This window comes from Podarcis pityusensis, assembly GCF_964106645.2.
Source record: "Podarcis pityusensis genome assembly, chromosome: 1".
Taxonomy (NCBI): Eukaryota; Metazoa; Chordata; class Lepidosauria; order Squamata; family Lacertidae; genus Podarcis; species Podarcis pityusensis.
This window is the reverse complement of record NC_138028.1, coordinates 135,282,404-135,298,247: the sequence shown is the minus strand read 5'-3', so window position 1 is coordinate 135,298,247 and position 15,844 is coordinate 135,282,404. Positions and strand designations below refer to the sequence as shown.

At 41.3% G+C, this 15,844-nt stretch overlaps 1 protein-coding gene and 1 long non-coding RNA gene across 8 annotated transcripts in view; one reads left to right on the top strand and one right to left on the bottom strand.

Annotated features, from left to right (window-relative positions):
- Positions 1–11,784, bottom strand: part of USP40 (ubiquitin specific peptidase 40) — a 44,655-nt gene extending 32,871 nt beyond the window's left edge. For 2 of the 7 annotated variants that reach the window (XM_081015724.1, XM_081015727.1), the window contains exons 1-9: positions 11,655–11,783; positions 9,502–9,717; positions 8,559–8,626; positions 5,706–5,819; positions 4,310–4,474; positions 3,481–3,627; positions 2,487–2,630; positions 1,410–1,538; positions 92–196 (exon numbers count right to left, since the gene is read on the bottom strand). In XM_081015724.1, the coding sequence (XP_080871850.1) occupies positions 92–196; positions 1,410–1,538; positions 2,487–2,630; positions 3,481–3,627; positions 4,310–4,474; positions 5,706–5,819; positions 8,559–8,626; positions 9,502–9,697 (1,068 nt within the window). In that variant the 5' untranslated portion in view covers positions 9,698–9,717; positions 11,655–11,783. Of the gene's footprint in view, positions 1–91; positions 197–1,409; positions 1,539–2,486; positions 2,631–3,480; positions 3,628–4,309; positions 4,475–5,705; positions 5,820–8,558; positions 8,627–9,501; positions 9,718–11,213; positions 11,571–11,654 lie in introns of those variants that run through there. The other 5 variants (XM_081015729.1, XM_081015730.1, XM_081015728.1 and 2 more) reach the window with 5 other exon arrangements.
- Positions 7,709–15,844, top strand: part of LOC308484753 — a 210,990-nt gene continuing 202,854 nt past the window's right edge. Inside the window, exon 1 of the long non-coding RNA XR_013990103.1 lies at positions 7,709–7,795. This is a non-coding gene — a long non-coding RNA (uncharacterized lncRNA). The remainder of the gene's footprint in view (positions 7,796–15,844) is intronic.

Sequence of the window (15,844 nt, the reverse complement as noted above, 5' to 3'; positions counted from 1 at the left end):
ACTTAAAACAGCAGTGTTGAAATGTACAGTTTAAATACATATCAGCTTAAATATAATTAAGGAGCATGAAAGGTATTCTGGCGTACCCTACCTCCAATAAGATGTTTCTTAAAATTCGTAATGGATTTTCCTTCTCTTTTGCATTTTCAATATCTTTCAAATCCTTATCTTCATCATTCATGTTGCTTTCCTCCTCCAAGAGATCAAAAATAACTTCAAAAAAGAAAAAAGAACTAGAAAGACAGAGCTGTGCATTCTGTTATGCCAAAGGAAGGCTAGCATCTTAAAAAAGTCTATCGGCCTTCCACTGATTATCATGTAGTACTCAACTGTCATTATTTCATGCTTTTTATTAAACGTATTATTAATGTATATCAATACCAATTCTCACCATTCCTCCTCCTCCTCCTCTGCCATTAGCTGTAGCCCACAACATGAGATTAAAGATTGCAAATATTAGATTATATGTGTTAGAGAAACTACTTGGTGTTAATTTTCATTCACCAAATAAACTTGGCTTTGTGTATCTCAGGTGTGTAACATGCATATAGTTCTGCACAATAGCAGATTCCCCTGAATAGTAAACATAATATAAATGCATGTTAACAAGAGCTTGACAGTGATTTAAGCTACTGGTTCCTCTTAACTAGTGCTGCTCATTGTGACCTGCAGAAGCTCTCCATGGCTTCAAGGGCCTGGATTCAACTAATGCCTCCCACTAGTGGAAGTCCATGCAAAGACTCCACTAGTGCATTAGGGCTTCCTCCCCGTGTGTGCCCCCATACTGGCTAAGGGTGTGTGTCAGGAGACTCCCCAAAAATCAGTGTGCAGGGGAGAAGAGGGGGATCATTCCAACAAACTAAAATGCTTGCACTGATTAAGCAGTTCCCATAGCATTACACTGAATTCCTCCCAAGAGCTTTTCCCAGGCTTACTATTGAACCTTCATGTAAAATTGTGCTCTTACAATGCAACATATGAGAGATTCCTGGCCTCAGAGATGAAGTTTCGGTCCTGAAATCATGTAAAATCTGATACAGAGAACTCAGAACCTTTAAATACTAGAAATCATTTTTACTTATCTAAATAATCACATAAGATGCTTTAGGAGGGAAGTAAATAATCAAATCAAAACGCATATGATCTCGTCTCTTTATATAGAGTAACTGAGAAAATAACAAAGGGGAAACTCATCTATACACTGCAACAGGAACTGCATCTAACAGTCTTTTGTCATAACTCTCTTCCAAACAATGCTTTAGGCATGAAGATACAGTGGGATAACTCCCATATATGTGGTCATCAGCTCCTTGGAGGAATGATGATTTATGCTTCACTCCAGTATGTGTTCATATAAAAATGACTTAATTCTTTATTTGCGAAGTATGCAAGTATAGAAATCAACTTACTAGCACCTGCCAGTTTCCTAGTTCATCAATATCTCTGATGTAAACATGATAATGTCCTCCATAACAGCCACCTTTGTGTATTATAACAGAAAAGAGCTCATACATGTATTTGAAATCATCCACTTCAGTCTTAAAAACAAACAAACAAAACAACAATAATCAAAAGCTATTTCCACAAGTAAGGTAAAAACAATCAAAGACAGAGCAAGAAAAACAGAAGGCATTGAACTGGAAATATCAAAGTACAGGCCATTACATGGATATTCCAATGTGAGAGATACAGCTGAGTGTTTTGGGGCACTTGAACATTTACAATATAAATAGCCACCATCAGGAACTCTTCTCATCCATTCCTCCATGGTGTGGACAACCTACTTACTCCAGGTTAGACTCCTGCACGGTTGTGCACAGTCACTGTCTTTTTGCCTAACATATCTCAGACAGGGATGCGGGTGGCACTGTGAGTTAAACCACAGAGCCTAGGGCTTGCCGATCAAAAGGTCGGCGGTTCGAATCCCCGCGACAGGGTGAGCTCCTGTTCCTCGGTCCCAGCTCCTGCCCACCTAGCAGTTCATAAGCACGAAGTGCAAGTAGATAAATAGGTACCACTCTGGCGGGAAGGTAAACGGCTTTTCCGTGCACTGCTCTGGTTCGCCAGAAGCGGCTTAGTCATGCTGGCCACATGACGCCAGCTCCCCCGGCCAATAAAGCGAGATGAGCGCTGCAACCCCAGAGTCGTCCGCAACTGGACCTAATGGTCAGGGGTCCCTTTACCTTTACCTCAGACAGTTGTGGTAGGGATTAAATGCAGAGAACCATGTATGACACCCTGAGCTCCTTAAAGAAAAGAGTGGGGTATAAGTGCAATAAATAAATGTTTGACCAAGCAGCCCTAAGGGATACTATAATAAGATATGTACCTCTTCTAACCTTTACAGTAAGAAACTGGACATAGAATTAAGTGAAGATTGTACCAGTAAACAAGAGCACAGCTTCTGCAATTACCCCCAAATCACCCAGCATAAAACATTAATGATTCAAAGTGATGAAAATTTAGACACATAAAAATAGTTCAACCTGCTCACAAAATGGCTTGAGGTTTATCCGGATTGGAAATGCATAGCTGCTTATTTCCTTGTATCGTTCACACTTCTCGAAATTGAAGTTAAATCTCAAGAGGGAGATTGTGAGAAACGGAGGCAACTTGCGTAGTTTAGCAGACTGTAAAATAAGTAAAACGTTTTTAGGAAAGTGATCATATTTTGGTGACCAAAGCTATGTTTTTCTATTTTTTAATTTTATTTTATTCCCATTTTAATGCATTTTATTTTATTTGTATCTTATTGCTACTAGTACAATTGGGTGGAAAGGTGGAATGTAAATTTTACAAATATAATGATAGTCCATGGATAAGACAAAATACACGGGGGGGGGGGTCCAAAGAGAAGACAGCTTAGCCTAATTTTGCAAGGTAAAATTATACAAGCAAATATATATAAATTAAAACATACAGATTTTATTCATAATCATTAAAAGTACTTAACAAGAGAATATAGTTTAAGCATTCTGGCAAAGTTAAAATCATCTCATATTTTCACACTCTAGTAATCCATATTCGACAATAAGAACTGAAAGCAGGTCTGCACCAAGTCCCTACATTTGCAGGAGGATCATAGTTCTGCAATATATTTATTTCATGAAGCTCCTTTAAATTTCAAGGGAAGTAGGACTTTCAGAAATGCAATAGAATACTTGCCCTTCCCACGATCTATGTCAGCCTTCCCCAACCTGAAGCCCTCCAAAACATATCCAGGGCACCATTTTGAAGAGGGGTGACTTGAGCATCTTGGAAGAATTACGATAGCTCTGCACATGATTACAAAACATTTCACTGGCCATTTCTTCCAATTACAACAAGAATAAGTTTCCATCATCTAGAGTGCAACCATCCAAGCACATGACACAATGAATGGATTTTACATTTAAATGAATTTTGCACAGAAGATAATTAGCCTTATTTTAGGATGTTATATACTCAACATCTGAGTAAACAATACTTGTAAAATATTACCTTTGTGGCTTCAACTAATTTATTGCATGCTCCACATCGATACAAGTTATCTTTCTCAAAATGTTCTTCTTCCACATACATATTCCACAAGGCTTCCTCCAAGCCAGATACATCTTTGACAGCAACTGTTAGGTCCAAGAAATCCTCCTACAAAGCCGAGCAGAGAGGAAAGCCCTCCTTTAAAAATGTATTTTAAAGACATTATGGACTTATTTGTATAGCTCATAAGAAAACTACAACCCGAGTCCACCAATGCCAGGAAACAATGGTTAACAGGTTCAGAACAAGTCAAGCTAACGTCAAACCTTGATTTACTATCCTGGCCTGTTCTGAATATGGCAACCAGTTTCCTGGTGTCGATAAAATGGGAAACTACTGTTAAATGGAAATTTTCCTGTTTTTCTGCTTGCTAGGGCTGTGTGGGGTGAAAGACTTGTTCATACCTTGGCTTATTGTAAGGTTATTTTGGCTCAAAAGCTGTGTCAATTATGCATAGCAAAAGTTAAAAATATACAATTGTGATTTGCATTGCAATCCCAAAGATCTTTGAAATTTTGAGCAAAGGTTGAGAACTGGACTAGTTTCTAAGATTACATTTGTACCATAATGTTTATTTTAAAAACATTACTAATTCTAATAATCACATTGAGTTCTGAACAACAGATAGCTGTATTGAGAAATTTTAACTTGACTAAAATTTGATCTGCACATTTCTAACAGGACTGCATTGCTAAATGTGAAGCTGCAGAGGACTCCCGGTTAAAAATTTGTCACTGGAAACACAAGAGAGCGCACAGAATACTGTTCTGAAACTTGCCCATGGAATTACCTGTCTCTCACTGACATTCTTGCACTCTTTACAGACAATGTGATTAACAACAGTCCCATGGTATAACTGGTTTATTAGATTATGACCAGAGGTCCCAACAAGGGAGGTTTCTAAAGCACTGAATAGAATCCGATTTAACTCCTGCACATCATGTTGTCTCATTTCCTGCAAGATAAGAGATTATTTTTAAAAAAGAATTGACATTGCTTGAAAAGAGTTTTCCTCTTCATTTCAATTAAGATCCAATTATGCAAATTAACCTAATTTACAACGTCCCTAAAGCTCTTGCCACAGCAGTGCTCAACAGATGTCATGTTAACCCAGCAGTGTCTTTTTTGTGGTTGCTCATCTGTCATTTTAGTTTCTTCTTCTGGTGTCAGGGACACCCACTAAATTGGAATCTTTGTGGTCTTTCCAACTGATAGCTATATAACATGAAATCCCATTATGGGATGTCCTCATATCTACTAGAGGAGGGACAGCCAATGTGGTGACTTGCAGGTGCTGCTGGACTACAATTCCCACTGGCTTTTGGCCATTAGCCTTGCTGGTTGGGGCTGATGAGAGGTGAAATCTAGTAACATTTGGAGAACATCACATTAGCCATTCCTGTGCTAGAGTATGGTCTGCAATGGAACTGTGGCCTAAAGCACAATTCCCATTTTAACTGTCTGAGCATCTTTCATGCGTTCCAAAGGCGAGATGAAGCTATATTGAAAGCAACATATGAAAGCATTTTAAGAGCGCAAACATGTCATGAACTACCACTAATTGTTGGGAAATTATACAATTTTAATATTTTGCCTTTCATTTCCTATTACAAAAACATACCTGAAACAAAAGAATCTTCAAAAATAATTATGCCCATAACTTGTATGCCTACCAATTAAAATTAATAAACTACCAATGAAATTAAAGTTTGAAGACCTATGAAATATTAAGCAGGAAGGAGGGAGGAACCACCTCAAAGGGTTGGATCCTTCCCAGTATCTTGCCACCCCGAGCCTCTCCTGAGACTATGATGAATGGGGTGGATTATAGGGGTGTGGGTCGAGAAGCAGAGCTGTGGACCATCCCTACCCTAGGCTAATATATGGCTGACAATATAGGCAGCCAGGCTAGTAAAATACTTCGGAGGGATTTCATACAAATGTTAAAGGTTTTAAAAATTGTCAACATTATTAATAAATTATTTGGCAAATGTAGTGATACCATATAAATATTCATATTCCCTTCCTTTATGAAGGAAACTGATATTTACCTTCAGTGAAGCTCTGAACAAAAGTAGTTTGACAAAATATACCGTTTTTATTTCCTTTTTTTCTGGAAGGAAAAGGAAACACAGGGAAAACCACCTTCAGGGCGAGCGATGCTATCAATGAATACTATATTGTACCTCATTACTATTCCATCCAAAGCTGTCAGTGAGGTCTGTTGTAGATGCAGCATGTTGATCTAGGAGCAGAAGTTGGGCAAACAACCGTTGGAGCTGTAATGGGATTATTCGAACCTAAACAGAAATGATCATAAACTTTAAGAAGCTGACTTTCCATTAACCTTCAAGGAACATATTTATTAAATTTAAAAAATTACATACAGTGGTACCTCTGGTTACGAACTTAATTCATTCCGGAGGTCCGTTCTTAACCTGAGGTACCATTTTGGCTAATGGGGCCTCCCGCTGCCGCCAGTGCGCGATTTTTGTTCTCATCCTGAAGCAAAGTTCTTAATCTGAGGTACAACTTCTGGGTTAGCGGAGTCTGTAACCCAAAGTGTTTGTAACCCAAGGTACCACTGTACTGCCTTTCATTAAATACCAAGTCAGTATACAAAAACACAATTCAATCCAAACAATTCAATGTACAATAAAAAAATCTAATAAAAACAAAACATTACATTTACAGTAGCTAGAAATCTTCCAGCTGTAATCAAAGATGAGGCAAAAATTGAGTAAATGGATATATTTTAAGCAGCCCATTAGAAGTTCACCACAGTAGATACCTGCACTATTTCAGTGGGGAGCTCACTCCACAGCCTGGAAGCCACAACAAAGAACGCCCTCCTCCAAGTTGCTTCAAGATGAACCTCTGCAGGCTACAGTATAACTAACTGTGCTTCCTCAAAAAATATTAGGGCATGATTCAAACAGATTTCTAACTTACACTGATTTCAGTGGGAAAGAATTAAGTATAGTTCAGTTCTTCCATTTATATCAATTAGGCTGAAGTCTGCTTAGCTTTGGCTGGATCATGCATTTAGCAAACTACTACATCTGTTTAGCTGAATATTATATAGTAGGGTGAGAAACCTGTAGTCCTCCAGATGTTAGGATTACAACTTCCATCAGTCTGGCCAGTGATCAGGTATGATGGGAGTTGAAGCCTAACATATGGAGCGCCACAGATTCCCCATCTCTATTCAATAGCCATATGAAAACATTTAGCCCCAAAGTGCTTTTTAAATGTTTTCATTTCAATGAAGAGAAGGTTTGGCTAATCAGTAAAGAACTTGTTATAACCTGTAACAAACATACCTAAACAAATATAAATGAGGTATCCAATTACAAGTCATTACTACAGAATTGTAGAGCTGGAAGGGACCCCAAGAGTCATCTAGTCCACCCCCTGCAATGCAGGAATCTCAACCAAAGCACCCATGACAGACAGCCATCCAACCTCTGCTTTAAAAGGAAGGAGAGTCCTCATGAGGGACTCTGTTCCACTGTTGCTCAGCTATTACCACTAGAAAGTTCTTCCTAATGGAACTTCCTTTCTTGTAACGTGAAGCCATTGGTTCAAGTCCTACCGTCCTGAGCAGGAGAAAACAAACTTGCTCTCTCTTCCATGTGAAACAACTATATAAAAATAATTTTGCTTAAACCCAATTTCACCTAATTACCGTATTTTTCGCTCTATAGGACGCACTTTTTCCCCTTCAAAAATGAAGGGGAAATGTGTGTGCGTCCTATGGAGCGAAGATGCCATAGCCCCGCGCGCGCACTCTCCCGGCTGGAGAGGTGACGCGCGGCTATGGCAGGAACCTCTACAGCCCCGTGTCACCTCTCCAGCCGGGAGAGTGCGCGCGCGGGCCTAAAGCAGCCCCCCGCGACCCTCTCCCAGCTGGAGAGGTGACGTGCGGCTATGGCAGGAGCCTCTATAGCCGTGCGTCACCTTCCCAGCCGGGAGAGCGCGTGCGGGGCTAAAGAAGCCATAGCCCTGCGACCCTCTCCCGGCTGGAGAGGTGACGCGCAGCTGTGGCAGGAGCCTCTCCGCTGCGCCTTTCCGCTGCTCCCTGACCTGCTCTTTGGGGCTGGTGGTGGGCTTCCCCCCGCCAGCCCCAAAGAGCAGGTCGAAAGGAACCTGAAGCCTGGAGAGCGAGAGGGGTCAGTGCACACCGACCCCTCTCGCTCTCCAGGCTTCCAAGGTAGCCGCCTGAACGCACCTTAAGCGGCACCTTGTTTTAGAGCGGGAAAACAAGAGGGGGAAAGTTCTCCCCCTCTCTGTGCAGCGCCTCCTGCTGCTTCACTGAAGGGGCGCTGGGCAGAGAGGGGGAAATTTTTTTTTTCTTGTTCTCCCCCCTCTAAAACAAAGTGCGTCCTATTGTCCGGTGCGTCCTATGGTGCGAAAAATACGGTACTTTTCTTAAGAATATATCAAGGGACAGTCCAGGCTTTCCCCTGTGCATGGTAATAATGCCTCACAGCTTTTAAGTGCACAGAGCTAAGACAGATTTGATATTATTTATATTGATTAGTCACTCCAACTACAGAGAATGCACTTGGTCAGAGAATCTTTTTAGACACTGAACAACTGCTCACTGTTTAACATGCTCAGATATCCAAAGTAGATGTTCATGTAGTGATGTTAGGGTAGAAATTCTTCATGTGCAAATAACTAAAGGTTTGTGTAATGAGTGTTTGCACAACAGGACCTGTGTGTATTCTGAAAGCACTGCACCAGAACCTATGCAGGAAAATCCCTGCTTTGTAGATTATATGAGCACATGAAGTAATGTGTGCATCCCCAGCTTTGCATTATAAATACATTATCCGTCATCTTCATAAATATTTTATTTATTTATTGCATTTATACCCCACCTTTCTCCAAAGAGATCAAGGTGGCATACAGACTTCTCCCCATTTCATCCTCATGATGATCCTGTGATGTAGTTTAGGCTGCGAATGAGTGGCCCAAGCTAACCTAGTGAACATCATAAACCTTTGAGCTGATTGAAGTATAGAATTGAATACCTTTGATTCAGGCTTACTGTTGTCTTCCAAAGAACCAAGTTCTTCAGGGCCTATAGAAAACAGTGCTTCTACAACAAAAATGAAAAATACCAGTATGAGAACAAATCTCCTACCAACACCACAATTATAAAGAAGTGTGCAAATAGAAATGTTAACTTTCTAAATCAGTCTTTATTTTGCTCCTTTGCCCTCCAAATGGGTTTGTATCACAATTTCCATAGGCACGAGCTAGCATGATCATTTTGCTTTTGTCCATTCCCCATGGGACAAAAGGTTTATTTATTCTGAGGAAGTTGTCAGTGTTGGTCCTTGCACAATTTGGCTTTTTAAAAAAATAGTGAGATTGCAGAGTTTAATGTCTGTTCAAAGAAAGCAGACAAAAAGGACCATTTTAATACAGTGGGAAGCAAGCGAGCCCTGCCCATTCATCCACAGAAAGATGAGATGATCTAATAAGGAAAAGCTAAGTCTGAGGCACACAGACATGAAACAGAAATATTATTCGGATTCAGAATCAGGCACTGTGGTGATGACCAACTTACATTAACAGGCAAAACCTCAAATCAATTCTGAATAAAACAAGTCTATGCTACAGCTCTGGATCAACAGTTAGCCAACTAGCCTAATAATTGATGCTGGAAAAATATCAACACTCTTACCCAAATATACTTTTCAGAGTATACATTCGTTAACTTTCATTATGCCACACAAGCCTTTTTTGTTACTTTCAACCTTTGTATCTTTCATTGTGAATTTTACTCAATCCTTAGATACTCTGGTCTATAATCCAATACAACATTTAGAAATACATTTTTGAAGTTTTTTCCCCATTCATTCCTAGGTTATATAGTAAGAAAAGTAAAGTAAACTACTTTGTGTGAAATAACACAAAATCCGGCTTTCAGAAAAAGCTATTTTAAAATGTTAAAATACTGTACAGTACCTCTAAATTCTGGTGTGAATAGTAGAGTCTGAAGAAGTGAATTAAGGTAACAGGTTCCACCCTGATTTTTTATTCCACTTAAATTGGTGCTTTCTCTAGGAACAAGCAGCTCAGCATCTTTGTGTTTTGATTTTTGCTTCCCACATTGATTGTTTGACAAAAAGGAGAAGTCTTCATCAAATAAATTTCCAAACATTGTGAAATTATAACACAGACCTTTAAAGAAGAAAAAATAATCTTTTACTACAGAACTTTCTATTTTCATCAATTATGTTACACTGGTGTTATCTGAAAAAATATCCATATTTTAAAGTACATTTAAAACCATGAGAAAGATGCTTAGATAATATTTGTCCTTTGAAAATAGCCAACGATAGCACTGAATGAATGTCTTTGTTGAGGTTTGCTAATGACTGGAGGAAATTATTGCCATTTACATGACTGGAAGTCTTCAGACTCCTATCCTTCTGACATGACTCCATTCACAACATGGGGGGGGGGGGGTAAACTACAACTATGCATAGATTTCAAAGATATAAGTATGGAATGAAAATCAAGAAACAGTGGACAGAATGACTGGTCAAGGAAAGTGGTTAGTCCAGTTTACACAACATATCTCTTGTTACATATGATGGGCCCTGTATAGAGCCCCACCCCATATGGAAATAAATGTATTGGTATTTTTACTAAGCAGTAACTTATCAAGGCATATATGGAAATACCTGGTAAACTGATGATCTGTAATATCTTGACATATGGCAAGAGGAAGTTTACTGCTCCACTAACCAACCTATTTTTACTTAAAGTGCAGATTTATCCTAATCCATTTATTTTATTTACTTATTTCATATACTTTTCAGGCAGACCTTAAAAGTGATTACAATGATAAGCATTGCTTTAAAAAGGTTATAACAGAAATGGCAGGGTGGGATTAACTTGTTTAGAAAAAGCTGTTACTGCATCTTTTTCATTCCCCCTCAGGACATGGTGGCTATTTAGACTTGCCCCCTTGGTGGCAGTTGTGGGGAGGAGAAAGGAACCACTATGGGAGCTGGCTGTGGTTCCTCCAGCATATATATTGTCAGGACATTACATATGCCACTTAGGACAGAGTTATCAAGTACAGTCATACCTCGGGTTACAGACGCTTCAGGTTGCGCGTTTTTGGGTTGCACACCGTGCCGAACCCAGAAGTACCAAAACGGGTTACTTCCGGGTTTCAGTGCGCACACATGTGCAGATGTGCTAAATCGTGCTTTGTGCATAAGCACTGAATTGCGACCCACGTGTGCACAGACGCGGCGCTGCGGGTTGTGAACACTGTGGGTTGCGAACATGCCTCCCGCCTGGATCACGTTCGCAACCCGAGCGTCCACTGTACCTGGAAAGTCCTTTATACCCACACTGTGAAGCAACTCAAGCAGCTCCAAGTGGGAGAAGACATGTTTTGGAGATTTCCATCAGGAAACAGAAGCAGGGGGGAGGCAGCGTAGCCCACGGGCAACTAGGTAGAAGGAAAGGAGAAGCCAGGGCAGCACCTGCCTGTGAAAACACTCCACGCCCCACATCGGGACCCGCCTAACGCCCAGCCCAGCTGCCCTAATGCCGCGTGGAGGGGAAAGCAGGTGGGTTAGTCACACGGGCAACATGCGCAAGTCAGTTCTGGCCCCCGTGCAAGTATCAGGCCCAAAAACACCGGAGAAGAAACCTGCCTCTGATCCCCCTCGCGCTCCTGCCCTGCGGGGGCTGTCACCATTCCGCCTGCGCGTTCCCACGGGGAAACGGTCCTGGGTCCTCAGGAAGGCGGCCTCCTCTCCCCGGGCAACGCAAGAGGCGACGCGAGGGCCCCGATTCGCGGCTGCCTGGGGGGAGCAAACAAGTCCCGTTGTCAAAGGGGCCGGGGAGGATCCGGCCGGGACCCTTCTCCCTGACGCGTTTCCTCTCCGTGCGAATGCTCGGTCACGTGAAAAGCGACAAGCAAACAACACACCGCCCGAAGAAGTGGGGCCCAGGCCCCCGGCGCAAGCACCTCACTGAGGACTAGGCCCGTGACGAGGCCTGCAACGCCAGCCTCCGAAAGGCCGTTTCACGGGGCGGCGGCGGCGGAGGCACTGCAGCCACGGGGCGCTTGAGGGGGGGGAGCAGTCGCGCACCTCAGCAGCAGCGGCAGCGGCAGCGCCACCGGCCCAGCCCGGCCGCTTCCCTCTCGCCTGCGGAGCCGACGGCGCCTTGAGGAAGAAGCCCGAAAGCCGCCCCAAGGCCGCTGGGCTTCCTCGAACCTGCAGCAGAGGTTGCTGGGAACTGTAGTCCCCCCCCCCCCGCTTCTCGCCCGAGCGCCGCCCAGCCGGCTGGCCGCAATGGCTTGTGGGAGTTGTAGTTCTTCCAAGTGCTTAGCCGGTTCGCGTAATTCCATCTGTTTCAGTATTTTAACTTTTGTGTGTTTCAAAGAATGGCTGTGAATTTTTCTCGATTTCCTTGCTTTGCTTTTTTGCAAGCCGCTTGGAGGGTTTTTATTTTTACAATCAAGCGGTGTATAAATTTCTAGAAGCAAAAAAACTAGTGAGTGGCACGAAGCTGGTTCAGGCTTCTGGTGGGGTAAGAATCATAGAATCATAGAGTTGGAAGAGACCACAAGGGCCATCGAGTCCAACCCCCTGCCAAGCAGGAAACACCATCAGAGCACTCCTGACATATGGTTGTCAAGCCTCTGCTTAAAGACCTCCAAAGAAGGAGACTCCACCACACTCCTTGGCAGCAAATTCCACTGTCAAACAGCTCTTACTGTCAGGAAGTTCTTCCTAATGTTTAGGTGGAATCTTCTTTCTTGTAGTTTGGATCCATTGCTCCGTGTCCGCTTCTCTGGAGCAGCAGAAAACAACCTTTCTCCCTCCTCTATGTGACATCCTTTTATATATTTGAACATGGCTATCATATCACTCCTTAACCTCCTCTTCTCCAGGCTAAACATGCCCAGCTCCCTTAGCCGTTCCTCATAAGGCATCGTTTCCAGGCCTTTGACCATTTTGGTTCCTTCCAAGAATGCTCCCTTCCCCCCCCCCCCAAGTTTCGCTCGTTATTTTTCTTTTCTCCAGCTATTCCAGGTATAGCTAAACATGGTGCGTGTTTGTGTGTAGCGGTGCAAATAAAGTGGGGGGCGGGGGAGAACAAATTTGTAATGGATGTTTGATGTTTACCTGACAAAGGATGTTATATTGATACTAGCTGTCTCTGATATATTTTACTTTTATTACTGAACAATTTTGGTTACTTCATTGGTTATCAAGACTTGCATGTTATTGGTTTGCAAAAATTAGTGGATCTAAAAATTAGAGAAACAGCTGGAACAGAGTATCAAAAACAGAACAGAAAAACAAAACAAATATCTAGGTATGTAAAATAAGTACATTTGTCCATGGATTGAGTGGCAGAGTCCAGATTCAGAAAAATAAATGTGTGTGTGTGTGTATACAAACACACACACATTATTCTTGAGAATGTTGAGGTTGCTTGTGTAAATAATAAAGAGATGCCATATCATCTTGTTATACAGAGCCCAAATTTCCAAGCGGTGCAAGATTCCAGGCATGCTTACCCAGAGTCCAGGTTTCTTTGGGGGGAATGAAACACTGGTAAATGTGTTGTCTTCATGATTCATGGTTTATTTACACACATATGCAACCTGAGCCTATGATGGAGAGGTTCACAGCATGAAAACTCCAAGAGGATCTTGATTCTCCTATAGCTGCAGCCCTGGGTTCAAACAGAAATCAAGCATGCTCCAAAAATAGGACTCTGACCCTCTCTCCAGTTTGTGGCATTTTTCCCCTAGGTCACACCCTGCAAACTCCAATCCTAAACTTAATTCTGCTTCAAAGTCTGTTCTTGGTCTTTCAGACTAACTCTGAGTTAGTTCCCATTTGTCATCTGGCCCAGAGTCCCTTCTTTTTGTCTTTCCTAAGGGCTCCTCACCTTCTCTTTGTCTTCTATTTAATGGCCCATCACCTCAGGAGATTTTCTGCACATGGGAAGCTGGTTTGGGCTGTCTTTGAACACTGCTAAATCCAGTGTCTAGCAGCCAGTCTTTAACACTCCAAGCATTGATTAACTTCTAACATTTTTTGGACCCAGGAATTTTGGGGAGTCTAGAACCCACAAACTCATAACATTATAGAAAGAGTTTGGGGTAGTGTTTCGACTAAGAAGCAGTATTTAAAATGCTGTTTCTAATTAATGTCTTTTTGCACATGAAAAAATGTACTTTTATTTTGAAAGAGACTCTGACTACCTTGTAATGTAAATACTGCAGGTTGGAGATGGGTCTGGGGCTGACACTTCAATGTCCATGAAGAGGCTACCTTGAACTGGCCAGTACAAGACTGCATGTTACCTTACTCCACCCCTCACACACATGTTTCCCATGAGTGGGTAAATGGAGGACAACACTGTTGTGGGAAAGTGTAGCTGTGTGTTTGAAGGTACAAAATAACCCTGAAACACATTACAGGGTAGATGAAAACCTCTCCCTCTTAACCTCAGACCACCTCCTACCCGCAGTATTAGTAGTGGATTACATTACAAGGTTGTCATAGTAGGATACGGTTTCTTCCCTTTCAAATTAAAACCACATTTTTCATGTGCAAAAAGACACAGGATAGAACCAGCATTTTACATTCTGCTTGAGTGATGCTTGATATAAAGCTAGAGCACAAGTGAAAGACTCCATGTGAAGCTGTTCAGACACACACTAGATCATATAGTTGTATCCAGTGCTATTTTTGTTAAGTTGTGGGTGAACGACACAGTGATTCTTCAAACAGCTCTTGTTTATTCACAGGCCAGAACAGAACTGAACTAAAGGGTTCAGCCAGCCTGCTTATATATATATTTTTTTAAAATCATATTTATTAAAGTTTCCAAAGATATAGAAATACAAAGAAAAAAGAAAAGGAAAAAAAAGATATTTAAAACCTTACTTTCATTGCCTACTTTCTTGGACTCCCCCCCTCCCCCCCCCCGACTGTATTCCCCTTTCCTTAATTTGGTTCTACAAGCTCTCACTCCCAATTTAAAGCTTAATTTGTTTAACCCACTATCCAAATTGAATTGTACAAATCTTACACCGTCCCACATCATTAACAAGAAAAGAAAAAAGATTTTCCCCAAGATCCACCCCAGTTCCTTCCACGAATTCCCTTTTTTTAAACACGTCCAATCAAAATAAAATGACATGCGTAGGTTATATAAAAAAATAGAAAATAAGAGATATAAAAAAAAAATTCAAAAGATTGTTACACAGCCTTTGGATTCCAAATCTCCCCCCCCCCTTCCCCGGTTTGAATTCCCCATGTCCATCAGTCTATACATTATCAGCCTGGAAGTCTCAATTCATGGCCACATTTCTCCCCAATTCCATCTTGCCGGTTTTCTTTTAATTTATTAATTTTAATAATATTTAACTTCAAGTGTCCAATCTGACAAAGGCCTTTAATTTCCTTGATCTTTACCACTCCTCCCATTGTTCTTTCCGTGTCGTAATCAGTCCTTTGTTCTTCTTATTCCTCACTTTCTCAGGTTTCTTGTCCTGTTCAGCTGCTAAAACTTTCTTATTCAGAAATCTGGTATCTCTACAGAGGTTTGTTATTCAGGAACAAAAACTTACGTCCAGTCCCTTCCTTTCTTCAATAGAAAATTCTATTGTCTCCTTTAATGTAAATACCTCTGTAGACAAAATACTATTTCAGTTTTGCAGCTTTCCCAGAAGATAACAAGTCCTGTGCAAATCCCGGAGTATTTTTCCACTTACGACCGTTCTTGTAATGTCCCAATACCCCTCTAGGGGGATTATAATAACTTTGTATCCTCTGATCCAAAAGTCAAATTGTTGTTCCTTATTTTCCAACAGTTTGTATCCATATTATAGCAAAATGTAACAAAATTAACCAGCAAAGTCCTCGTAACAAAGTCCTCTTTATATTCTCCAGCTTTGACAGCTACTTTGACAGCTGTCAAAGTCTCCGTCTCTCTTCACCACAGCCAGCCTGCTTATATAGAGCTCCACTACAACACAACAGTAACCACTTTCTGTAACTATCCAATCACTGAACGTCATTTTCAATCCCTTATTTGCATATGTGGACCTGAGTGAAAACTATCTACCGTATCCCCCTGCTGGCCCAGGGTGAGAACTTCAGTACATAACAATTTTTCTAGAAAAAGAGGTGCCAGATCTCACCATGAACTCACCCTTGTTCTAAATGTAACTTGAAAAAAGAGACATTAGGCATACCTTTGTAAACCCAGAAATCTTTAATATAAAAAAAAATGTAAAAAGTAATTACTGTAA